Source organism: Passer domesticus, chromosome 8 (genome assembly GCF_036417665.1).
Source record: "Passer domesticus isolate bPasDom1 chromosome 8, bPasDom1.hap1, whole genome shotgun sequence".
In the NCBI taxonomy this organism is placed as follows: Eukaryota; Metazoa; Chordata; class Aves; order Passeriformes; family Passeridae; genus Passer; species Passer domesticus.
This window is the reverse complement of record NC_087481.1, coordinates 53,221,373-53,247,223: the sequence shown is the minus strand read 5'-3', so window position 1 is coordinate 53,247,223 and position 25,851 is coordinate 53,221,373. Positions and strand designations below refer to the sequence as shown.

Sequence of the window (25,851 nt, the reverse complement as noted above, 5' to 3'; positions counted from 1 at the left end):
TGAAGGCTGTATCCCTCTGCATTCTTGACAGCTACAATCCACAACATTTTTGTAGGAGAGGATGGAGAGACATGGTTTGGATAACAACTTCTGCCATTTGCTATATAGCTTTGGGTGATTCAGCTGACTTCAGTAAAGACTGGGAGATCTATGGATGAAGTGCCAAATAAATTAAATTAGGGGCAGCTCTCGAGCTCCCAATAAAGAGCCATAAAAAATTATGTGCCTTTGCTTTTGCAAATATGTCTCTAAGAGGTGCCTTCTAGGCCTTACGTGCCACAGTTTTTATGCACTCTGGCGGATCCCAAATTTAAGCCCAGAATTTTATAATTTTCTACATCAGAAAGAAATAGTAGCTTGTCTCTTATTTCTTCCCACTAAAGCAGGTCGTAACACCACGGGCTAATTGGCAGGAATAACTAGGCTGCATAGTAAAATGTAAAGCAAAACCAGAGCAACTAAAGTAAACTTTTGTAGCGTTCAAACCACTTTGGTTTGGTTGAGCCTGCAGAAACGGGAATGGGAGCTGCCAAGATGTTACTTTCTTTAATATGCTAAAATGGCAGTGTTTACTTAGAACCATATGGGGACTTTAAGGATAGAAGCTCCAGCCAGAAAGAGAGCCCTGCAGGAGGGAAATAATCAGATAACTCTGTGCACTGGGCTAGAAACCGATACCACAAAAGGGTGGAAAAAGTTTTGTTGTTGCCAGTGCAACAAAGCCTTTCAGTATGTGTGAGCCTGGTGTGTAAATCTGAGTAAGACTCATGTTGGGTTCTGTGCCCCAAAAAGCTCCAAATGCTCTCTAAGGTCCAAGTCACCTTCTCTGCTTGAGGTGACACTTGATAGCTGAGCCTGGCTCAGGCTCTCGTAGCAAACTACTGTTCTCATGATGATCCAGTTCCACAGGGCCCTGGGCTTTGTATGTCTGGTTTCACCTCTATAAACCTGCATGCACACATTTGGCTTTCACTGCTGATTGTCCCAAGCACCACATGGTTCTGAGCACACTTATTGTCACAGTAATGCCATGGATAAGGGTTCCCAGTGCCTCCAGTGTTGTACAGGAACGTGTGGTAAAAGGAGTGGGAATGGATCAACCCCCAGATTACCAGCCTGCATCCACATACCCACAGAGCCCTCTCTCCTCTTCCTCCCAGCCTCCCCACTCCAGCCCCACCACTTATCACACCTTCCTGGGGCAGCTCCCGTGCAGAAAGCGATGACAGCCCTGAGAGAGAGAAGCTATTTTGGAAACAAACCTCTTCTAAGAGGCCACTGGGGGTTCTTGCAATCGTACTCACATCAGGCACAAAGGGAGGTTCCAGCATTCCTGCTTCTAACCGCTTGAAATTCATGCTCTTGAAGAAGGGGTGTCTCTTCACTTCTGCTGCCCCTTCCCCTTGACACCCCAGCCGCTGCTTCACGTCCTTGGTGAGGAGCTGAAACGTGCCAACAGGAATAGTGAGGGGTCAGGAAAAGCAAGAGCTCCACAGAGATATTTATATCTCCACTTGTTTTTCAATGTGCCCATAGGGAAGTACAGAGGGGAGTTGCAACTGCTGTTCCTTAAAAGCTGAGGTTAAATGGATTAAGACTACACTGTTCTACATGCTGGTGAAATCCTCAGAAAATCACCTGCTGTAAAGTATTTACAGTCAAAATAGAGACCATTTCTTTCACCTGCTTTCAGTGAACAATTTCAAGAGGAAATCTGACATACCCTAGTAACATATAAAGATGCACATTCGTAAGTTCCACATGCTTTATCTCAGTTCTTTTGGTTTTCTTTTTTATGTTTGTAAGAATAATTTCCCCTCAGAAGAACAGGTGCTTAGGAAAAACCAAAAATACCAAATTGTATTTCCCTCACCCATTGCACTATTTTCCAGTGCAATGACACATTGAACAGTCATGGGCTTTACAGTCATGGCCAAGACTCAAGGGGGTTCCATCCACGGAGCCAGTGCCCAGTAATTATCCTCAGTTCTGCCGTGTTTGTTTCCAGAGAAGGGCAGTGCACAGCCTCTCCCTGCTACAGCAAGTCTGCCTGTTTCCTGGGTATATAATGGAGCAATGCCCACCAAGTGAACTCAGCATCTTTGGTCTATCACACAAGCAAGCCCATGGACAGAAACACAGTGATATTTACAGAAGAGACACAACAGAGGAGGCTCAACAGCACCTTCCAGGGCAAGAGAGCTGGAGAGGGATCTTGGAGAGGGCATCTCACAAATAGACAAGGGGGAATGGCTTTAAACGGAAGGAGGGCAGGTTTAGACAGGGTATTAGGAAGAAATTCTTCCCTGAGGGTGCTGAGCCCTGGCACAGGGTGCCCAGAGCAGCTGTGGCTGCCCCTGGATCCCGGGAGGTGCCCAGCTCCAGGCTGGGCAGGGCTGGGAGCAGCCTGGGACAGCGGAAGGTGTCCCTGCCGTGGCAGAGGGCTAGACTGGGCGGTGTTACGGATCCCTCCAAGCAAACATTCCTGCGTTTCCCTCGGTTGCCGTGAGCCGCTCGGGCGGTGCCGCCGGGAGGCAGCAGAGGAAAGGGCAGCGGGGCAGGGGCTGCTCCCCGCCACGGGGGATGCCGTGCGAGGAATTCCGCCGCTCCTCCGCCGCTGGCCCCGGCTTTGCCGGCCCGCAGTCGGGCCAGGAGCAGCGCTCAGCCCTGCCCGGTGCGCTGTGCCCGGGGATGGCACCGACAGCACCAGCGAAGCAGGGGATGGTCGGCTCTCTGAGCCCGGGCAGGCACCGGGAGCACCCCCGGGAGATCCCCAAGACTGTCCCAGCTGCGGGTGGCAGGATGCAAACACCTCTGGAGAGGCTGGGGAGGAGCCCCGTGCTCCCGGGTGCATCCCTGCAGGAGCAGGACCGGGAGCCGGGGATGCTCCCCGCTGGGGCAAGGCTGCATGGGGATGCTGCTTGTGCCCAGCTCAGGGCTTGTGTGACAGCTCAGGGCTTGTGTGCCCCAGCACCTTCTGCCTCAGCCACCGAGGCAACAGCCCGGCTCAGCTACCTCACCTCACCAACAGGGAACTCAGAAATTGTTTGTTGCTAATGTCATGTTGTGCTCTTCGGTGCCTGGCTGGAGCTGGGGTTTCTTGTCCTTATCAAGAGTGTCACAGCTCTTCAGGCTTCTCTGAATGCTCTGCTGCCTCTGGGCATTTCTAGCATCCGGGCATTGGTGGTTTTCTGATCTGACTGCCAACAGCCCCCTCAGTTCTGCTTCTGTGTTGCTGGGGCCTCACTTCCAGGCTGAGATGGATTTGGCTTTGGCAATCCGTGTGCCCCAAGGTGCAGAGGCACCTCCAGCCCGGCCTCAGCAAGCTGCAGTGGCAGCAGCCAAGCCAGAAATGGTGGTGAATGGGTTTGTAGACATGAATTTTCTGCTCAGGTCTTTCTGCCTCAGCAGCAGCAGCAATAGCAGGAGACTGAAGGGTTGGAGGAACGGGTTTAAAGCCACTGGTGCTGGCCACAGTAGCAATGTTCAGCTTCCAAATAGCAACAGCCCTTTCCTCCCCACACTTTCCCTCTGGTGCTGCCAAGCTGGTGACATCTGGGCTGACAGATCACAAGCGGCTGATCCATAAATGTAAAAAGGCTTGAGGAAACATCTGTATGCCTTGCCATTCTCTGAGCAGAGAGATTCACATGATACTGTACCACATCCATCTGACTCACTGCAAAAGACCTGTCTCAGAGCACTTCTCTGGACTTTGCTTTCCCTGCTAGAAGGAAAGAGGGATCCTTTGCTTTCAAATAATTGCATTAGACTTTGAGTTCTCATGGTCCTGAGACTAGGATTTTTGCTGTGAGGTGTTTTTGGGTTTTTTTAATCCTATGCTCTAGCCTGTTTAAAGACGATCACTTTGGAGTTTCCAGTCAGAATCAGGCTTGCTCTATTCTGGTTGGGCACAGAAATCAAAAGTTCTTTTAATCTTTTATTCTCATGTCAACAGGACTTTCCTGACAGTTGGAAAGAAGAATCTGAGAGCAGAAAGACCATTTTTAGTACCCATGGCTCTGGTATACTTTTGGAAATGATACCTTGGACCTTTGAGGAATAGCTGAGGAGCAAGTGGTGGTAGGAAGGGATAGATCTGGACCTTCCTGGAGATGATGCAGAGACCTCTGCAGTCTCTGCTCTCAAGCCAGCACTGAAGGGATGAAAAGTGGGCTATTTCCCATCCCTGCAGTCTGGATTCTGGGCTTAGTGGGGAGACCAAGCTGATCTGTGAATTTGCCCTTGTCAGGCTGTAAGATGTTTGGAGTGTGCGGTCAGAGAAAAGGGTAGCTGAGGACAGAAAAAGGCTGCCTGGGGATTCCTGGGTTCCTCCATGACAAACAAGGGAGTATTCAGTAACTTCAGATGCAAGAAGGAAGTTTCTGGAGCATGAATGCAGTTGGTTGTGGGTGGCTGGCCACTGCTGGCTGAAAGACACAAAAGGGAACAGGCCACTGGGAATAGGCTGGGACTGCAAGAACAGGGAAAGGAGAGGATTCTCCTGCAAAACCCTGCTGCAGGGGAGCAGCTGCAGTCTCTTGAGAGTCCCAGGAGAGTCACAATGGAGAAAAAATGCTAGAAATAAATAGAATTTGAAAAGCTGTAGATGCAGCCAGCTCTAAAGATGGTAGCAGGTGAAACCAGACATTCTTCTTGGCTTCTGTTGTGGATATCAAGACATAGCCTGGACTAGAATATTTTCCAGAAGGGAGAATCCTTCCTTTCACCAAGGAATAATTAGTCTTTCACCATTTCCTGCAGCCCCAGAACCTTTCTGCAGTAAACCCATGCAAGAGACTGAAATATTCATCCCATTTGGGAATCTGACATGGAAAAGAAAATGGAGATAACAACAGTACGTTATAAGTCATCTCTACACTTTTGTTTAATTCTGCTTCAAAGGGTTTATTTAATATGAATAGAGAGCAGAACAAAAGCAACTCCATCAGGCTGATGACAAGCCCTCCTGGGACAGCAGTGCAAGGGACCTCACTGAACACAATTTAAATGTAATTGTACAGTAGAGCCTGCAGATAATTCACAGTTTTAAACCTGGAGATGGCCTGGGCCACCCAACCATGCATGAAGCCAATGCCAAACAGCAGAGCTGTGTGCTCTGGTGAAATAGGCTCCAGTTGACACTGGACATTTAGGGTTTAGTCTACAGAGTTCATGGGCAGAGCATGACTAGAACAGGACTTTCAAAGAGAGTCTTGAGTAGCAGCAGTAAAGTTCCATCAAGATCTTGATACAAAGAGCTCTCTGATACTTTCATGTCACTCATTTGATCCCCACTGGGGATTCAAACTCTGCAACGTCTGAGACTTTTTTCCATGACTTTGTTTTGCTTCCTTTACAAAAAGAAACAACTGTTGTGAGGATTGCTAAAAAAAGCCAAAAGTCCCCAAAGCGCTGTTTTATCTTCATGTGATCAGTCAGTTCATCTCCAGATCATACCATGTAATAAATAATTCCAAGTTCTAAGATGTTAGTCCTAAAATTATAGGAGTAAGGAAAACAAAAAATTGCCACTCATGAAAGGAGACATTAAAGGAGACAAGGGGAATGCTAAAACCATTTCCACGGACCCAGCTATCAAGCAGTTTAAGGAAACACCTAGTTAAAGTTCAGTCCTGACACTGAAGTAAACATATTATTTTAAGCAATTTTTAGAGAACAGAAAAGCAATACTATGGTCAGTTACTAAATGAGAGCAGAGAGATGAAAGAGCAGTTCTCCTTGGGCACTGATCAACTTTAAGGTGTCATAATGTTGATTTCCATGGGATGAAAGCAGAAAGGAGGGATGGCAGCAGGCGGGAGTAGCTGTATGACGACAGAGCTCCAAATGGTAAGTGAGGAACAGGAAAAAATTGCTTTTATGGAAAACAGAGCCCCTTATCTTTTAGTTGGTTGAAGGGGCACTTTGAAAAGGGAATGGAGATGAGAAATATGGAACAGCTGAGGCTGGAAGCCACATCAGGACATGGTCCAGTCCAATCCCTCTGCTCAAAGCAGAGTTTCCTAGAGCAGACTGTTCCAGATCTTGTTGGGTTGGGCTTTGGGTATCTCCAAGTGTGGAGACTACACAGCCTCTCTGGGCAACCTGTTCCACTGTTTGGCTACCCTCACCATGGAAAAATGTTTCCTAATGTTCAGAGGGAGCAGAACAGCTCAGTTTGCCTCAGTTTGTTTCCCTTGCTTCCTGTCCTGTTACAGGACACCAAACGAAGAGTTTGGCTCTGTCTCCTTTGCACCTTCCCATCAGAGACCCCTTGTGTAGGGTAAAATGGGAGCTGCAGGGACAAAAGGCATCAGGGAAGACAAGTCTGTGGGAAATGCAGACAAGCAGGGCACTGACAGAGTGACAGGAGCACAGCAAGGAGGGCCCATCCAACACTGCTGACTTGAATGCACTTCAAGTCACATCTCTGGATGCATGACTGCACTTGTCAGGGAAAACATGCATGTACATCAATGGAGCACGAGGCAGAACCACAACAAACACAGAGCATTTCCTAGAAAGACTGGATTTTTTTCACAGAAAAAACACACCAGGAGCAGCTATGTTATATGGGAACTATGGGTTGGGGAGCTTCCCAGAAAGCCAGCTGCCCCTGTTCCTAATTATTTGTTATTCATCTCTGTTTCAGTCCAAAATGAGGTCTGATTTATGGGAAATTACTTACAAAATGAAACATGGAAATAGGGGATGGATGATGATTAATGGGAGCTGTGATATGTGCCTGCAAAAATGCAAAAGGGCAAAAACATCCAGGAGGGAAGGCTGACATGGGGTGACACCAGAGGGTTTTCCTATGAGTAAAGGAACAAAGACAATGTATTTCCTGGTGGTGATGCTATTAGTTCAAGAAGCAAGCTCTGAAGAGAAGGCTGGGCAACATGGTGGGAAACATTTCCCCACTCCTGTCCTGAAGAGCCCACTATGGGAAAGCCTTTTTGTGTGGGATCTTTGAGAAGGCTCAAGTTTAATTTATGTATTGCAACTTTTTGCTTCATTTTGCAGATATGATGGGTACTTTATGACTCTTTTGTTTCCTTGTTAAGAGGCTGATGCAAAGCAACAAAGGCTTCCAGTATAAAAAGCAAAAAGAAATCGAGAAAATATGTTTGAATAATGGATTTAAAAACAAAAAACATCACTTGGTAAAATAAATTACTTTTGGATGGGAAACCACAAAGGCCATCACACCCAGTATCAGGACTCAGACTCTTCCTGCCTCAAGATACTAATGCTCAGAAAAGGAAAGATTTTCTCTGGATCCATTAATAGTTTGCACAAACCACCTCAATAAACATGCCACATGATTGGACAGGGAAGCAATAGTGACCAAGTTTTCAGGAATAATTTATATATAGTCCAAGTTTCCCTGAGGCAAGAGAAAGAACTAGATGGTCTCCTGAGGTCTCGACTCCCTACAACCAGAGTCTCCATGGCTGGAAGATGAAAATGACCACTACAGTGTCATGACTGTCTGCTGCCCTGGGAGTGTGGAAGGTCATCTACAGCACCATCCCATCAATGCTACATTTAATTCTGCTCAGCTTTAAGTTCTCATGGTTATTTTCAAGATATTTGTTCATTCTGTTATGCAAGGGAAATAAAGAGTAGCAAGAAGGGCTTCTACAGGTATGTCAGCCAGGAAAGGGGGGTTGGACTATGTGATCTTTAAAGGTCCCTTTCAACCCAAACGATTCTGATTCTGTGCTCAAGCAGCAAGGTAAAATTTTTGCCTCACATCTCCATTTCAGATTAACAGCAGGACTCACACAAATTCCCTGCCACTCCAGCAGATGCTGCTCCTCACCTGGTGGGAGCTGAGATGCTGCCTGAGGAGAGAGGGCAGCCAGCTGGGGCACATGGGATGGTCTGTGAGAGCCCACGGCTGCCCCAGGTCCTCCCATGTCAGCTTCACTGGGGGCTCTGCATCACCAGTTAAGGGCAGTGAGCAGCCCAGAGCATCTCTCAAGAGTGATGTCAGTTAAACACCACCCCGAGGATTCGGGAATGACTCGGTGCACTGTGCCTTAATGACTTCCAGGCATGACTCTTGGCAGTGCTACCATTATTATTTTACAAGGAGACTTCAGTGTCTCTTCATACAGCCAGCCAACCAGAGTGTTGTGGATCTGCTCTTTGCTTGCCTGTTGCACAAGACATTGGTGAAACCCTCCCTACCTATTTGTTGACCTTTCCTCCCCTTCTTTCTCCCTCCACCAGCAAACACAGATAGGCCATTGTCTCCAAAGGAGACATCACTCATTAGCAAACAACACCCAGAAAAAGGCCACATCCCTTTCCAAATTACAATTCAGCCTTCTAAAGATGGATGTCAACAAGACATTGATGAATTCAGACACAGCTTTGAGATTTCTCAGAGGGATTGAGGATTTCCATTGTCAGACATGGCTATTGTGCTACGAAAATGACTCCCAGCTGAAGGAGTGAGAAAACATTTTGAAGAACAGCTCAACAGTATTAAGAAAAGCTGGATTCTCTGATGCCCTGGGGGAAAAGCTGCTAACAAAGTTAGTGAGTTGGGCCGGGACAACATTTGAGTGTCACAATAATTTTATTGCATAATCTTTGTCCTGCTTACCCCCAGCTCCCACCACAGACAATGGAAGCGTGGGGTTTGCAGTTCCTTGCAGGAGACAATCAGATTCTTGCATCATCGAGTCCTTTTAATTTTTTTTCTACTAGGTTATAAAAGACAGAAATGCATTCTTGACTGCAAACTAACATTCAAAGTCTCATGAGAATAGATACCGCTCCCTTGGCCATAAAACTTTGGAGAGGGCTCGGGATCACCATGATGAATCTCATGGAGAAACAAGCCCAAATAAACAGAGTTTGCATGAATAGGGAGTGCAGTCACCCCATCCACAGATGAGCTTGGTTAATCCTTGTTTCTGCAGCCCCTCCATGGCACCCTGTTACTGCTCAGACCGTGTCAGACACGCTCGTTAGTGAAGCTGCCCCACTGAGCCCTCCAGCCCCTTACCATTTTACAGATGGACTTGGCCTCCTCAGAGAACTTATGGGAGTACACCTCCTCTGTCTCCAGCACTCTTCTGTCCACTTCTTCCCTCTTCACCTTCTCTTTCCTTCCGCGGAATGGCGATTGCCCAGCAATCATTTCATAAATGAGACAGCCTAACCCCCAGTAGTCAGGGCTGAGTGTGTATCTCTGGTTGTTCAGCACCTCTGGAGCTGTGGAGGAGAGTGAGATGCCTTGTGGGAATGCTTGGGATTTACACAGGCAGAGCACTTAAATGCCTCAAAGTTTCATTTTGGTGACTGAATACACATGCACAGAGAATGTTTGGGAAAACACAGAAATACCTCCTGACTGCAGTTGAGGGCATCACAGGAAATGCAGCATGCTACATGCCATGGTGTTCTCTCTACATGCTACATGCCTTGTGCATGCTGTCTTCTGACTTCTCTACCAACTCAGTCCAATTGAAAAACAAAATTACGAAAGAAGTTGGTTCTAAATATTAAGCAGAGACCTAATTTTAAGAGTTCTTCCAGATTTCTCCACTTAGGGAAGAAAGGAAATGCAAACACACATCCTGTAAACAGCCGTGACATTTCTTCAAAAGCAAATTCTGTCTCTTTGGTCAATTCATAGCTTTTCTTTTTCCCCTTTAAAGAAACTCCAATCCATTAATTTTGTGTTGCAACCACAGACAATGCTTTTGGGCAGAGAGTCACTGTCTTGCAGGCACCCTCACCTCCATGCAGGGGTACAAAGACACATCCCCACGTGCTCACAAGCACAGAGCCTTAGTGTGCACACAAACTTACACTGAGATAACAAAATTTAGACATGACAACTGATTTGCTTGCTTTCATTAAAGTCTCCATATGGTGTAACAGTGGCTCACATCAGCTAGTTTCTATTCAGTCAAATAAGCATAAGCAATTTTTACTCCAAGAAATATGCCCACCCAGAGAATGCATGAAAATAATTACATTGAGTTTAGAAAACAGATCTAGTTTAATAAGGGAATGTAGCTTTTGGGTTGGTTTTTTTTGGTTTTTTTTTTTTTTTTTTTTTCCAATGTACAAATCTCTACTCATCTTTTGTGCAGATCCTCTCCTGCACATAGAGGAAAGCTCAAGGTGATCCTGGTCAAGATGACCACAGGTGTGGACTTACCCATTTTATCATAACCATGAAAATACATTGTAACTCCTATACAAAACAGCAACTAGAAAGAAACCTTTATTTTGGCATATAACCCTCCTACGATAAATCTACAATAAAATCACTTGAATCCCAGTTGCTTTTTCACCTTACAATTTGCTTTGCTGATGTAAGGTTACAGACCAGCCTCACTGAGAGCTGTAGAGCCTTTCACCCTCTTCTGATTTTCACTATCAGGATTTCTGTAGAAGTTGCTGCATGAAACTGGACCCAGCTGAATGTGAATATTTATTATTCTTTTTCTTAAGCTTTCTTGGCAGAAATATCTCTAAAACTCAAGTGACCTTGATAAATCTTTAAAAAGAAGAGCTGTGGAAGACTTACCCATATACCCTACTGTTCCTACTCTTCCACGGATTGATTCACCCTCAGGGATTTTAACAGCTAGACCCAAATCAGATATTCTAATATGGCCTGGAAGGAAAGAAGAAACAAAACAACACAAAGCAGATATAATAACTTGACCCAAATTAGTCCAAAACACATAACTGTGGTCATTGCTAAACTACTCCTGCAATTTACTACTTGGACATTTTAAGAAAAGAATGTTCTGAATCACTGAATTGGAGCAGTTTCATTGATATGGAAAAGAGGAATTACTAAGGGTGCTACAACGCAGTGAAATAAATGTTAACAATAAGGCTGTGGACTGCAGATTGTATTAGGTATTTTAAAACCCATGAAAAAAGGCAGAGAGAAGCATGCTGAGGGGAAGTATCTTGAACTGATCACAGAGGATGGATGGGCTGACACAATTCTGTAACTCTGTGATGGCTGAAGAGGCTACATCTGGTCTGCAAGTCAGCACCAGATTTGATTATCGCTGCCTTCACCACGAACCTGGGTTTGCATAAAACCAGACTTGGCTCAGCAGAGCATGAAAGTTCTTTCAAAAACTGAGAGGGAAGCACAGGTTTAGAAATTAGAACTCCCTTTGTGCTGCACCAGCCCTGCAACAAGGATGGAAAAACAGCAAGGAAAGGCAGAGAGCCCCAGCAATGCCGAGCTCTCGAGAACAGCCCCTGCTGAGGGCACGGCTGCTTCCTTCCATCTGTGCAGCGAGCTCCAGCAGCTCAGCCACCCCTAGACAGGAATATTAGTGTATGCTGAGCCTCTTAATCACTTCAGAGCATTATTTGTCTTTGTGCAATATATATCCTGAAACTAACTTAATCTACTTTACTGTGAAAGCATCTCTGTAAACCTCCGAGACTTACCATAATCATCCAGCAGGATATTTTCTGGCTTCAGATCTCTGGAAATGAAAGATAGCAGTTATGGGTATGAACCTGGTTTTGATAGTATAACCATACAACTGCATGAGGGCATTTATTACTTGTAATAAACCAATTGAGTGTCAACTCAAACAGCAAGGAACTCCTGAAACCAATACAACCTTTTACAACTCACTTCACAGATAGACTGAAACCATATGTCTTTTTCTAAACTGGAGTTACAATTTTTCACTAAGCCAAGCTTTTAGTTCCTAATCTACCCTGTAATGGACTCATCTATCTAGTCCTGTAAGCCCTGTAAACCAACCCCCATACTCCTGTGTGTTGTAACATCTCTCTAACATTTTCTGTTATAAAATCTTATGTTAAAAAAAAAGGTTTTAAAATAATTTATTTACATGTGAAAATGGAAATAGCAATCTGCTGGGCTCAAATTTTCTATGTCTGGCATCTGAGTGAGACCAAATATGTGAATGTGTGTCCATGCACTTGCACACATGTGCAGTATTTTTGAGTTTGGAAAATGCAGGGCAGAGGGGAGAATGCTGTGCCCAGATTAAGATTATTCTTACATTTGTGAAACTCTAGTGCCTGTGTGGATTTGAGCAATGCCATGAAAATGGGCAAGGTGGTCAATCTGATGTCAAAGGTGTGCCTTTTACTGTTCCTGAAAAAAAACTCAAAAAAATCCCCGGATCTGGGCAAGGCATAAACTTCTGAAGTAAATAATCTGTTTTCATATATTTAGCAGAGCCTTGGCAGATCATTCTTCTGAAAGGTTTGTCTGCACAAAACCTCCTCCACCAGCTGCTGCTTTGAGCTGCTTCCCAGCCCAGCCACGCTGTCCCCTCCTTGACCAAGGCTGTTTTCCAAACCTTTCCAAGCCCAGCACAGCTCTGCAGCTGCTGCCACTCTTGGGCTGCTGTTGAGGTGGGAGGCAGGCAGGCTCCTTCCCATCCTGCTCCTGCAGAGGGGGAATGAAGCCAGCCCAGGAGGGGGGACCAGAAGTGTCAAGAGGGGGAGATGGACATGCTGGGCAGGGAGTGTCCCAGAAGTGCCCCAGGGCTGGGCTGTGCTGGCCTCAGCCTGAATGAGGCACCAGCAGCTGGGTGAGGCAGGGAAAACAGCATTGCTTCAATTCACCACATCATGCCCTGGCTTTTATCTAAACACAGTGCTCAGCCTGGTGCAAATCCAAGCCCTGCTTGGCCTCTTCTTTTTGTAAGGCCTCCTTGCATCTGTGAACCAGCTTGGTTCTGGTAACTTCCCAGCAAGAGGCATTTCTGTGCAAAGAGCAAAGAGAGGGTGTGTACAAGAGAAAGCCTTGCACCAGGGCACGGGGCAGAGCACAGAGCCTGTCCCACCTCTCAAGCTGCACCACTCCAGTATCATGAATTTTCCTGTATATGAAGAGGGGTATTTTATAGTTTTGACAATGCCAAAGTTGGAATTTTGAAACTTGCCTTGTTTTTATTTATGATTTCAAGCAAGAACACAGAGCTCTGTGAGTAATCTCTTCTTGCTTGCTTCAGACGTTCCTGACCTCCAAGATAAACCTCACCCCATGCCCAATGGTACCAAGCCTGCTTTTCAAACAAACAATGCTGAAATATGTGAAGGGCAGCTGAACACTGAGGAGAAGCTGTGATTTTGTTTAACACACCACTGTGGGCTTTCCCTGCCAATCAGCAGAACGTTTCCAGTGCTGGAGAGCACAGTCAAGGGCATTGGCTATTTATTTTTGAAAATAGGTTCTGAATCCTATAAGAATCATTCCCTTGAAGAACTCAGCCTTCACCAGTTATTTCATCTTCTGCTCAGCAGTTATTAGTCCCATTTGAAACTGTAACTGGGGGCCAGTGATAAGAATCTTATGTGCAACTTGGGAAATTGTTGTCTTAGAATGAGAAAATGGGACACTCCACAAGGACTCTGAGAACACCAGTTCAGTTCTTAGGGTCCTCTGTGATTCAGGGCAATTGGAGGAAGCTTTCCTCCCCCTCCCAGGCATCAGCTGTCATTCCTGTTTCCAGGCTTCTGGCTCCTCAAGAACAAGGCTGGCTTCCTTTGCATGGCTAGCACTTCCAAGGGTTCATGGCTGAAATGTCCAGGAGGAATAAAACTCCCTGGTGGACACACTGACATATAAAGCTACTTCCCAAAGGCTCAGCTTCCCATTTGTAAAGTAGCCTTGCCCAAACATACTGAAACATAAACTGCTGGCACTGTGCCCATGCTCAAAAGGCAATTGTTTGGCTGTGCAGGGCAGCCTAAACAACTCAATTAATCACTTTGGACAAGGCTTTACCATGTATTTGTGCAATGCCTGGGACAATGTGAGCTTGATGCTGACTGGAGCTTCCAGGCATGGCTGTAGTATGAATTTTTAAAAACTACATACATGAAAAATATTTATATAAACAAAAATTTAAATATATATAAAAAGAAACATATAAAATGATAAAATAAAAATACAAATACATAATATAAATTATGAAATATAAATGAATAAAAATGAACAACATATATATAGAAATAATTTGAGGAGAACCAGCAGCTTTTTACATTTGCTTTCCATGAGCAACCAACCGGTTGACCTTTACTAACATGATGCAGTTGAGAAATGTAGCACAAGTGCCATGTTTGACAGGGGAATTCTGAATGAGATAAATCTGACTCTGAGCCTGGTTGTTCTCCCGGGTCACGTCTGCAGCGTGCGTCAGCAGCAGCCCAGGAGATGGGGATGCATTTTCCAACGCCGTGATTTACTCAGGAGCATTTTGTTTAGAGAAAATGAAATTAAGTCTGAAGAATAAGTGTTTTGTGATGAATTATTCGCCTTGAGAAGGCAGTAGCATTTAGCTGCTATTTTTTATTGACCTATATAGCACTTCTCACGGGTCCCACAACACGCTGCGCTGTTACAAATGAGGGGTCTCTGCAGATGCTCCTGACATACTGCTAGAAAATGTCACCTACAAGGATGTAGTATCATTCATCACCAAAATGAATGTGCCATCTGAGGTGTAAAGTAGCAGCTCTTTTAAGAGTAGCATGAGAACTCCTGCTTAAGGAAGTAGGTGCCATTTCTCTCAGAGCCACGCACTATTTTATGTGGCCAGATCTGATTTGTTCTATTAGAAAATGAAATTAGTATGGCATTTTACCAGCCATGTTATGAATGCACCAGTCATTCTTTTCAATAAAATATGATTGTGAAACACTACACTACCTCCTAAAATGTTTGAAAATGTGGTAGGAGGTTTTCTAAGGGAAAAGGAAGCCAGACACTTCACTTATGATTTGATTTTTCAATTGACGTTAGACACTTAGTACCATTTAGTTCCTTGGGGAAAGAAAAAGCTTCCTTCTTGGGTGAGCACCAACTAAATCAGCATGTTATCTGTCTGCCCTCTGTGTGCCAGCTAGCAAGATGCAAGGCAACCAAGTGTCAGTTTGTTAAGAGATCTCCAACGAACAATACTGCAATTTCTATGCATACAAGCACATGCATCATATGTATTACACCCAGGCATATAAAATGATTTAAAGTGTGGCTTGGCTTTTAAAAATAGCATCTTATTGTCTATTAATCATTGTCCTTGGAAGTTCTTTCATCAATTTACAGGCCTTCTTCTGCTGTGAATGCCAACAATGATGATTTCACAAGTGGGGATGATGAAGACAAACAAGAACCGTTGTTTACAACTACAGTGGCTGTTGATTAAAAAAAATAAATCCTCGTGGAGTCACAAGAACTCTGTCTGCAATCTGCTTGCTTATCCAGCCTGCCCTGGAAAAGTGCTTGTGTAGAGCTGGAAGCCAAACTGGAAGCTGAGAACTTGGGATCTGCCCTCCTGGAAGCGGCAGCGGCGGCGCCGGGCAGCGCGGTGCCCGCTGGCTGCACCCATGGATGGGGGATGCTGCCAGCAGGATGCCTCTGTGGTGTGCTGGGAATGGGCCCCCTTCCACGGCTGGCACGCCAGGGTCACCATGATCCCATCCAGCTAATCACACTCACACCAGTGGAAATCCATGCCCTCTGTGGGACTGCATGCCCTCTGCAACAGAAGTTTTCCCACACCTGACATGCTGCAGCCCCTCGTGCAAAATAATCTAACTAATTAAAATAGAGGCTTGGATGGAATGATCTCCATTTCATCCCAGCTAGGAACTCAATTCCTTAATGAAATCCCTTTAAAGGAACTGCCATCATTTTCTTCTGTTGCCCAGTGCACACTGAGGTAGGGTTTGGGGAGCTTTGTGCTAGTTCTGGATAATTTAGACAGGATGTATTTAGGGAAGCTACTGCTTCCTTCCATGATTACTGTATCATGCTGTATTTATACAGGGCTCTGCAAAATTTCAGCCAAAGCACTCAGGCATCTCAGCTGTGCAGCACCACAATAAGAAGGGAGGAAGCAGACAATTCTTTCCTACCCAGAACAGACATCCTAGAACTCTAGAGAGTGCTTACCTGTACACAGTGTTTTCTCTGTGAAGGTCTTCCAAGCCACAAAGAATCTCTGCTGCATAAAACAAAGCTCTTTCCTCCTCGAAGCCTGGGTTTCCCATGTTGTAGATATGAAACTTCAGGTCACCTCCATTCATTATGGTCAGAACTAAACACAGTGCGTCCTTTGTTTCATAGGCATACGCTAAATTGACCTAGAAAAACATTTGCAGAACAGTTGTGACAGTTCAGATGGCTGCTAAGAAGGAAGTGCTAGCTCTTCATTAAAGATTTTCTCCAGAAAATGAAAAAAAAACTACATTGACTGAATTTGGTATAAGCTTTCTTACAATGGCAAACATGTATTTTAAAAGTATGGAAAAATCAGATGTTAGGATTCTACAGATTAATTTGTGGAATCCAGCCTATTTATTACCAGAAACCCTCAAGGCTCAGATGGCTTCAGAGGCTGGACAAACATACTAATTCCAGGCATATTTTCCCATGTATGAGAAATGTTAGCAATCAAGGGAATCTACACCTCCTGCTGCACGGTTTTGCATCTCAGTGAGTTCCCTGTTAGGGCCAGATACCCCAGTCCTGGGGTGATCAAATTGACCATCACGGAAATGTGAAGGTCAGCAGCATCCCTGGAGCCTTTGGTGGAGGAAAAATCAGACCAGACAAAATCTACCCATCACTTTTAAATATGTGCCATCCTGTGGCAGAGGCAAGTAAACATGTAAGCAAACACCTTGCATCTGCTGTATACACAGTGTTTCCTCAAATAAGTATAAAGAACATGACAGATGCTGAGATAACACCTTTTTTCTCTTTCTAAATCTAAGGCAAGTTTTAAAGCTGGCACAAGAGCTGGTGTGACTCAGGGGAGCCCTGCATCAGGCCAGCCAGCTCCACCTCACTGCTTAGATGCCTCTGCAAGCCAGTCTCATCTGATCTGTTTGGGTTGAATCTCCTTCAGACTCCTCCAAGCACCTCTCTCCCAGACCCTGGGAATTCAGGTGATCACACTGGATAAGAATAGCTCGTCCTGATGCAGCTGTGATGCAAGCCAAGGCTCTGAAACACATCATGCTCCCATGGCAGGCACAGGCCCCTTGACTGCTGCACTTCTCACGGACCAGAGACTACAATGAGACTCAACAAAGGTGCACGGAGCAGGGCTAAGGTGCACAGCAAAGGGATTCAGCTTCTGGCACCTCTCCAGGAGCAGGAGATGGAGGAGGCACTGGATTCAACCAGAACAGGTGAGCAGGGAACCATGGAGCTCAAACAATACTCACTACAAACTGACTATTGACTTTTTCTAAAATCTGCTTCTCATTGAGTGCCATGGATTCGCCTTTCCTCTTCTTGATCCTCTTCTTCTCTAATCTCTTGCAGGCGTACATCTTCCCCGTGGCTCGCACTTGGCAGGCGCAGACCTGCAGACGGAGCACAAAAATTGCCGCGTAATTCCAACCAAACGTGTGTCTGGGCTGTGCTTTTCTCCCACCATCTCCTGTGCTTTGGTCCTGCTTTACTCCTCACCATCTCCTGTGCTTTGGTCCTGCTTTACTCCTCACCATCTCCTGTGCTTTGGTCCTGCTTTATTCCTCACCATCTCCTATTTACTCTCCACCATCTCCTGTGCTTTAGTCCTGTTTTACTCCTCACCATCTCCTCTGTTTTACTCCTCACCATCTCCTCTGCTTTAGTCCTGTTTTACTCCTCACCATCTCCTCTGTTTTACTCCTCACCATCTCCTCTGCTTTAGTCCTGTTTTACTCCTCACCATCTCCTCTGTTTTACTCCCCACTATCTCCTCTGCTTTATTCTCCATCATCTCCTCTGTTTTAGTCCTGTTTTACTCCTCACTATCTTCTGTGCTTTGGTCCTGCTTTACTCCTCACCATCTCTTGTGCTTTAGTCCTGCTTTACTCCCCACCATCTCCTGTGATTTGGTCCTGCTTTACTCCTCACCATCTCCTCTACTTTAGTCCTGCTTTATTCCTCACTACCTCCTCTGCTTTAGTCCTGCTTCATTCCTTCCAATCTCCTCTGCTTTACTCCTCACCATCTCCTCTGCTTTATTCCCCCTCTGCTTTAGTCCTGTTTTACTCCCCACCATCTCCTCTGCTTTACTCCTGCTTTACTCCTCACCATCTCCTCTGCTTTACTCCTGCTTTACTCCTCACCATCTCCTCTGCTTTACTCCTGCTTTACTCCTCACCATCTCCTCTGCTTTATTCCCCACCATCCCCTCTGCTTTACTCCTGCTTTACTCCTCACCATCTCCTCTGCTTTACTCCTGCTTTACCCCTCACCATCTCCTCTGCTTTACTCCTGCTTTACTCCTCACCATCTCCTCTGCTTTACTCCTCACCATCTCCTCTGCTTTACTCCTCACCATCTCCTCTGCTTTACTCCTGCTTTACACCTCACCATCTCCTCTGCTTTACTCCTCACCATCTCCTCTGCTTTACTCCTGCTTTACTCCTCACCATCTCCTCTGCTTTACTCCTGCTTTACCCCTCACCATCTCCTCTGTTTTACTCCCCACCAACTCCTGTGCTTTAGACCTTTTAAGGCAGCTTAGCGAGCCAGGCCTAGGCGGGGCCAGCTGGGGCACTGACTACTGTTTCCAAACCTGCTGCGGAATATTGGTTTAATTATTTCACTTTCCTCCGCCTGCTTCCTCTCCCACCTCCCTTTTCTGTGCGGGTTTTAATCTCTCAGTCTGCACCTCCCCTGCCTCTGCTGCCACCTCCAGACACCAGGAAAATACAAATAAGGGTGTGACCCCAATTCCACTGTGAATGCAACAGCCAACACAAAACAACTCTCAAAAGTGTCCTTTTGAGATTATGGTGTCATGAGGGGTTAAGTAGAACTGTCAGCAATTAATGTAAATCAGCCTCTGTCACATCAGGCTCCTGTACCTGCAGTGCCTAAAAAGTAAGAACCACTCTTAACAGAAAATTTCAGAATTACTCACCTCCCCAAAGCCGCCTTTCCCCAGTACCCTGTACTGCCTAAACGTGTTTTTTGTTACTGGTTGCCTGGAAGAAAAGGAAATAAATAAATAAACCCCCCCACCACACTATGTTTAATGCACTCTCTGTGATTTATTTATTTCAGAGCATACTTTTGAAAAGCAAAATAGATAAATATTATATAATCCCATTATTTCAAGGTAATCATATAATATAATATAATATATAATTACATAATTACATTACTTCAATACTATGTATGGCTTGAACTTTTCAATTCCAACATATTAAGCTGTAATAAAATACAACACATTAGTGAGTCATCAGTATAATTTCTGCTAGCATCTTTGGACCAAGGAGGGTTCTGAATCTCCATTATACAGCTTTGGCCTTTGTTAAGCAAAGAGGAAGCCTGAGATCTTCCAGTGAGATATTAATTCCCATGACATATAGGGTGGGCTAACTCATTGCTTTGCTTGGCCAGCAAGATGAGAAAAAGAGATCCAAAATTCAAACCACCAGAAAATACTTTCGTTGTGTTAAACAAACCATGAAATTCATATGAATCAAAGGCAAAAACAATCCTAGGAGAGATGGATTTGTGTGACATTTGCAGGCTGGGAGAGCAGGAAAACAAGACCCAAGCCAGTCCATTCCCTCTGGGCTACCCTCTCCCTGGGGGAGCATCATGGGCAAGAAGGGATCAAGAGCAAAATTCAATAAGTCTGTCCTGGAGGGCAGAGTGCTCCCCATCACTTGACATGATCCCTACACAACCTCCCAGGCTTCCCACAAAATCTGCTCCACCAGAACAGCTCCAGCTCTACACCAAACTTTTACTTTGCTACTGTAAAAGTTTTTTTAACACGACAGAAGAGGAATTCCAGGTTCAGCGAGATCCCATTGTTTTTCCAGCCCCAAGGTTTGACAAGGATGCCAGCAGTGGATATGGACACCTGCTCTCCTGGCTCCCCTCCTGGGCAGCCAGCCGGCAGAGGGAGCACAGCAACGTGGCTGCTCCCACCACAGGGGGGATGAGGTTGATGACAATGAAGAATAAATGCTGAAGAAAATCCTTTCATTAATGCCCATTATTGTTTTCCAAAGTAGGGGAAGAATAGTATGCAGACAGCAAAAAACTAGAAGAGGAAAATATGTTATTTTCAGTATTCTGTGAGGCTGCTGCAAATGCTTTTGGGGTTAAAAGCAACAATTAGTAGTGATAGCTACATGTTCAGCGATGTCCCTGGAATTAATGGACTCTGTGACTGCTCCCTTAGAGCTGATCACTCCATGCTACTAACATCTCTTTGCTAATCCTAAAAACAATTCTCCCAGCTTCTTAAGCCAGGCATATCCAATAGCTTGTCACACTTGTTGGGGGAATGGAAAAAAAAAATCCTCAAAGCATTGCAGAAAATTCCTTATCCCTAATGTGAAAACAGATAGGGAATAGCCTGGCTAGAGATGAATCACTCAATGTTTCTTTAATTGAAATGGAAGAGTAAATGCTGGGCTCAGTAAAGATGGCATGTGGAGCATGTCTTGGCATGAAATGGCTCTTCCCTCTGCCCACCCCTCCTGAGCAGCAGCTTTGTAGCTTTCCAGGGAGAGGAACTGGCACAGCTCCTTTGATCTGGAGGCGTCCTGCTGACACACACCGCTCATGGATCCGGCCCTGGCTCATCCGCCGTAATTAATGCCATTTGTGGAAAATGGGGCTTCTCCCAGCTCAAGGTCACTGTCACCCAGCAGTGACCGTCTGCTGCAGCTCTCCCTGACAAGGGAAAGGCACAAGCCCTTTCCTTGCAAATTAATACCCACTAAGGCTGCCTGGTTATTAAATGTGCTTAGGAATGTCCAGCCAATAAATACAGTGAGAGGATCTATATGCCACATTTTTCCTCTCTTCAGAGTGATTTAATAACAGTGACAACTGCTCCAGACAAAAAGTCACCACATTCAGAGGGTAGCTAAACAGAAAGACAGCTGAAGTTGCAGAGTGTACATTAATCATACCTAATATGTTTAGTGTACCTAAGCCCATTAAATGGTCCAACACTTGAGCTGTAGAAGCAAACATTATCAACTGTGAGATATTCAGCATATTCGACAGACTTTGCAAGTAAACATAAACATTTTTATTTATTTTTATTAAAAAAAAAATGACACTTACCTTTCCAACCACTTCCACTGGAGAAACCTGTCGAAGTACATGCTGTTTAGGTACTCTTGGAATGGTTCCCCACTGAGATGGTCAAGGACAGATCTATCTCAGATGAAAAGGATATATAAGCATTTTATAATCCTGAACTTTGAGCAAAAGAGAAATAAAACAAGAGGAGAAAAGTCCAGAGTTCTTGTATGGTAGGATTATGCTATTTCTATTTTATTTTGCACTTTATTTTGCTCACTGTTTCAACATAGAAACAAAGTGATGTGCTTGATGTATTTCATAACAGGAGGCCTCATACAAGCTGAATACTGGTGTTGCTTGCTGAAAATTATCAGGGCAACTCCCACTGGCTTTAATGGACTTTTACAGAGATTGTTAGCCACCACACAGTGAATGTCTTTGCTTCTGTTAGTAAACTGAAACAATATCCTCAGGAACTGAGCTCCTAAACTTTGAGGGATGTTTACATCTGGATAGAAAATTTCTGGCTGAAGCCCATTTCTATTAAAGAGAGACCATCTGAGGCATCATTTTGAGCAAAAATATCAGTTTCAATTCCTGTTATATAGAATAATTACTACATGTGACTAAAGTCAAAGGGGATTTCCTAACAGCTATGTGCTTTGTAGAGTAAAACAGAGGAAAGAAAAGTCTGAACAGGAATGTGGATTTGCTTCTGGATCAAGAAAAGAATTTTGGGGCTCACGCAGTGGATGGAGCCTTTTGAATAATGGAATAAAAAGGTCAGTCTGCAAATGTGAGAAGAAAGTCTGCTGCTTGTGGCAGGCAGCAAACAGCCAGAGAGCATCAGGCATCCCATCAGAAAGGCCAAAGGCTGGAACTAAGAAAACATGGGCTGAGCTGGGAGTTGTCTAAAATGAAGGTGGTCACGTTGTTTAACAACTGCTGGTGCTGGTTCTTGCTTTGCTTGCTGGGGCTCCTGCATCCACCTCTGCTGGCAGCACTGGCAGGACACAAGTTGGGTTTGGGTGAAAAGTGCCCAAAGAAATGAGCATTTCTGTCTGGGTGTATACAGACACATCTGTGTCCATGTCTAAGGGCATACAGACACATTTCCAGATCTTGCTGGAAGGAGGAAATCCTCTCTGAATGACTGCTCTAGTCTGGGGATGGATGGTCTATGTCTTGCCCTGGGGCAGTTCTCTGAGCAAACAAGTCACCATGAGTAATGTGTCTCCTCATTTCAGTTCCTCCTCCTTCATGAGCTAGTATTTTTGGAATTTCTCAGCTGTTACAATATTATTATTTTTTTTTTAATGCTTGCACCACCAGTTTGGAGAAGGCAGGTAATTGCACATGTTCAGTATGCACGAGTCAAATTTTTGCTGTCTTCATTAGCTTTGACTGGACACAGATCATAAGAGCTCATAAGAGTTTCCCTTAATGGATTAAAGATTACAAAATAAAATAAAAAGTAAGTCCTAATTTATTTTAACAAATGTCCAAATTAAATATCAGAATTCTAGGTGATGTTGGCAGAGGGCAGGAGCAGACAGTCAAAATATTAAAGCTAAAAGCGAAAGTTACATACATACACTTTTCTTGCAGATTTTTATCTATGAAAATGTGAATAGAACTCATCCCATCCCTGTTCCTCCAGGACAGCAGGCTTCGTATTTGTATGTGTACCTCCCTTTACTGGTCTGACTGTGAACCCTTCCAAAATTAATACCATTCAGCACCAGTAAATACCAACAGCAATTTTAAAAAACTTCCTTTTGACCTCATTTTAGTCTGTGTGAAATGATCAGCATATTTATTAACAAGGTCCCAAACCTGGCTCATTCCTGGGTTTCAGCTGGGATGAAGGAAGGAGCCTGCATTAAGTGGTGCCCAGTGCTTGCCCTTTCCATTCAGTTAATTAAAAGCTGCACGTATTTTAAAAGAACAATAGCTGCCTTTCAGCAGTTGTTTGCTTTTTAGTTCCCCTCTTTGGCAGCAACAAAGTGCATTTTAGAGGGAACTGTCAGCTTTCAAACCGATTTGAGCGCTGGAAACAGGCACCAGGGGGGTTTGTGTGGAGCACAGCTCTGCCTTTGTCACTGGGACTGGCACCCATGAGTGGTGTGAGCCACAGAGCATCTCTGCAGGACACCAGGCCCATGCAAGGAAACTGCCTGTGCTACAAGGGAAGGCCAGAAATAACCCACAGCTCCTACCAAGGCAAAGAATAACTGGAACCAGAAAAGGTCAATGAAATGAGTCAAAACAATGAATGACAGCGGAGCAAATTTTACAAATCCCCATTACATCACCCAGGGAAAACAAACCCTGCTCAGCCAGAAACCACACGGGCCCGCGTGCCACGGTCCCTCCTTTTCATATTTTTATTGGTTTATGATCTCCTGGCGGGGATGCACTCGGGGCAGGGTTTGCAAAGGCAGATTGCATACCTGGAGCTTTAGCACATAATGGCACAAATCGCTGCAGAAACTGATAAGCCTTTTCCCAGACAAAGGGGGAAATAATGCACGTTGGTTTGAGCGCCACAGGCAGACAGAAAGCATTAAAAAAGCCCCGTTCTCCTGGTGAAGATTTTCTGGAAAAGCCATGCGGAGCAAGTTTGCACATTCCTCTGTCTAAATGGACTGTATAGCCACTTAATTTTTATTCACTTTGAAACAGAGATGTTTTCTTTGGATCCATTATCATTGTAGCTCTTTTCACACAGCATGAAATCCACGGCTGGTTTACTTGGCTGGAACACTCTGTCAAATACCTGAAACAGTAAGTGCCTGTGTGTATGGCATATAATGGCATGGAAATATTTATTATATTTTGTTCAGATGAAGTGACTTCACCACTTGTCAGCTCTGCCTCAAGGACTGTGAGCAAAGATACCTGCCTCAGGTTCAGGCTGAAATGTCTCTACTGCCACATTCCTCACAAGCTGCTGGCATCTTTGGGTGTCGTGTTATACTTACTTTGTGCAGGGAGAGAACAGCTCTTTGCAGGGACTGTTTTTGAGTTTCTCCTCTGTCTGCTGGATAAGTTCTTGACTGACTTCGGGAACATAGGCTGGAGACTGGGGAGAGAAGAGAGGGGCACATTAACTCTCCACGAGGTGCAGATTCTGCTCTCTTAACGTGTGAGAGGCACATTCATTATTTATGCCCCTGAGCTGCTTCCATTCAATTCCAGCGGTTGTGTAAAAGCAAAGGAGCTTTACGTCAAAGAGCAGTAAAATAGGATACCGTGGCAACTCGCTCCACATTCCACTCTATCCTCACATTGCTTTTCTGCCTTCTCCGGTACTTTCACCTCCTTGCCCAGCCTCATGAATATGCAGGACCCACTGCTTGCCAATTCTTTGAACTGCTCCCTTGCATCCCATGAAAAATGTGCTGGCCTGAACTGTGTACAGCCCATTCTATTAAACAAAAGAGAATTTGCCCAGTATTTTCACTTCATGGGTAATTCATTGTGCTGTCTGAAAAATCAATTTTTTTTTGTTTTTTTCTTCTTCTTTTTTTTTTTTTTTTTTTTGACCAGCACAGCAAAACAAGAGCAGAGCATTGATACTTATTGATATAGATCTACATCCATCTATATATTAAAAAGTTGTTCACAAAAGTATCTGGACACCTTAACTCATCCTTACACAAAAATAATTCAGCAGCTTTAAAATAATAATTTCAGAAAGGAACTTTGCCAACCAACCACATGCATTCTTTTCATCCTCTCCTCCCTTTAGAGAGAATGTATATTTGTACATTCAACCCTGCAAACTTTACCAAAGAGAGGTCTCTTGCAATATGCCTTGATGGTTAACCAGTTTAGGACTTTTGGGACTAATTATCTAAAAAGACAGTTTTTTAGGCAGTCCACTTTCTCACACATTGAATGTATCCTGTAATTATATTACAAAGTGTATATTTGTGTGTGTTTGCACTTATTTAAAGGTATTTCTCCAATGTACATGAAAGTCCCTTTACATAACCAATTTGGTTATGTAATAACCTGGATTTGGGTATTTTCAGTAAACTCAGCCATAGATGGTAAAATCCTCTTCCCTTGCAGAAGCCTTAATGCTCAGTAAGGTCCCCCATCCATGCCCACAACCACCAGCTGTGCTGAGTGGGTGGGGCACAGAGCATCATCCCTCATTCCTGGCCAGATGTTCTCATTAACTCACCCCTAGTCAGAGATATCTTGGCAAGCACTGGAATGCATTGCAGGCAGAGTTCAAAAACACTGGGAATGAGGACAGGGGAAGGGGCAGAGGTGGAGCCACAGAAAATCTCCAGCATGTTGAAAGCTGAATTAAGTCTTTTATCTTTTCCTTCCCACTGCTGAAATGTGAATATGATCCTGGTTGTGACATGAAAAAGTAAGTTTGTTCCACTTGAATGTTTTTAAATAGGAACATGGTTTACAGAACTGTCTGTGCAGGCTGTGCAATGCACTCTCACTGCTCAGCCTTGACAGACAATCTGCAGAGCGTGCTGGGGACACCTCTGACCTCACTGAAATGTTTCCTCATTCCTTCCATATATTCCTGCATTTCCTCAGCAAAAGATATCTAGGGAACACCCACTTTTAATCACAGACAGAGTAGTTTAGTAGTAATTAAAGAGTCTCACGGTTTCTTGAGAGGTAGATCAGCCCCTCATGTTAACATCTAAAAGGTAGAGACTGAGACAAAGCCAGGCTTTCTCAGCTTGATTGACCACTGACGTAACTGTACATGCCCACAAACAAAATCTAAGTTTTAGTTCAAGAGAGTAAGT

General features: G+C 44.6%; 1 protein-coding gene across 3 annotated transcripts in view; it reads right to left on the bottom strand.

The window, feature by feature from the left end:
• GRK5 (G protein-coupled receptor kinase 5) overlaps positions 1-25,851 on the bottom strand; it is a 155,785-nt gene that overhangs the window by 9,566 nt on the left and 120,368 nt on the right. Inside the window, exons 5-13 of one of the 3 annotated variants that reach the window (XM_064431455.1) lie at positions 24,046-24,146; positions 21,101-21,193; positions 18,927-18,990; positions 17,233-17,373; positions 15,953-16,143; positions 11,458-11,495; positions 10,565-10,654; positions 9,029-9,237; positions 1,305-1,442 (exon numbers count right to left, since the gene is read on the bottom strand). In XM_064431455.1, coding sequence (XP_064287525.1) covers positions 1,305-1,442; positions 9,029-9,237; positions 10,565-10,654; positions 11,458-11,495; positions 15,953-16,143; positions 17,233-17,373; positions 18,927-18,990; positions 21,101-21,193; positions 24,046-24,146 — 1,065 coding nt within the window. Of the gene's footprint in view, positions 1-1,304; positions 1,443-9,028; positions 9,238-10,564; positions 10,655-11,457; positions 11,496-15,952; positions 16,144-17,232; positions 17,374-18,220; positions 18,239-18,926; positions 18,991-21,100; positions 21,198-24,045; positions 24,147-25,851 lie in introns of those variants that run through there. The other 2 variants (XM_064431456.1, XM_064431457.1) reach the window with 2 other exon arrangements.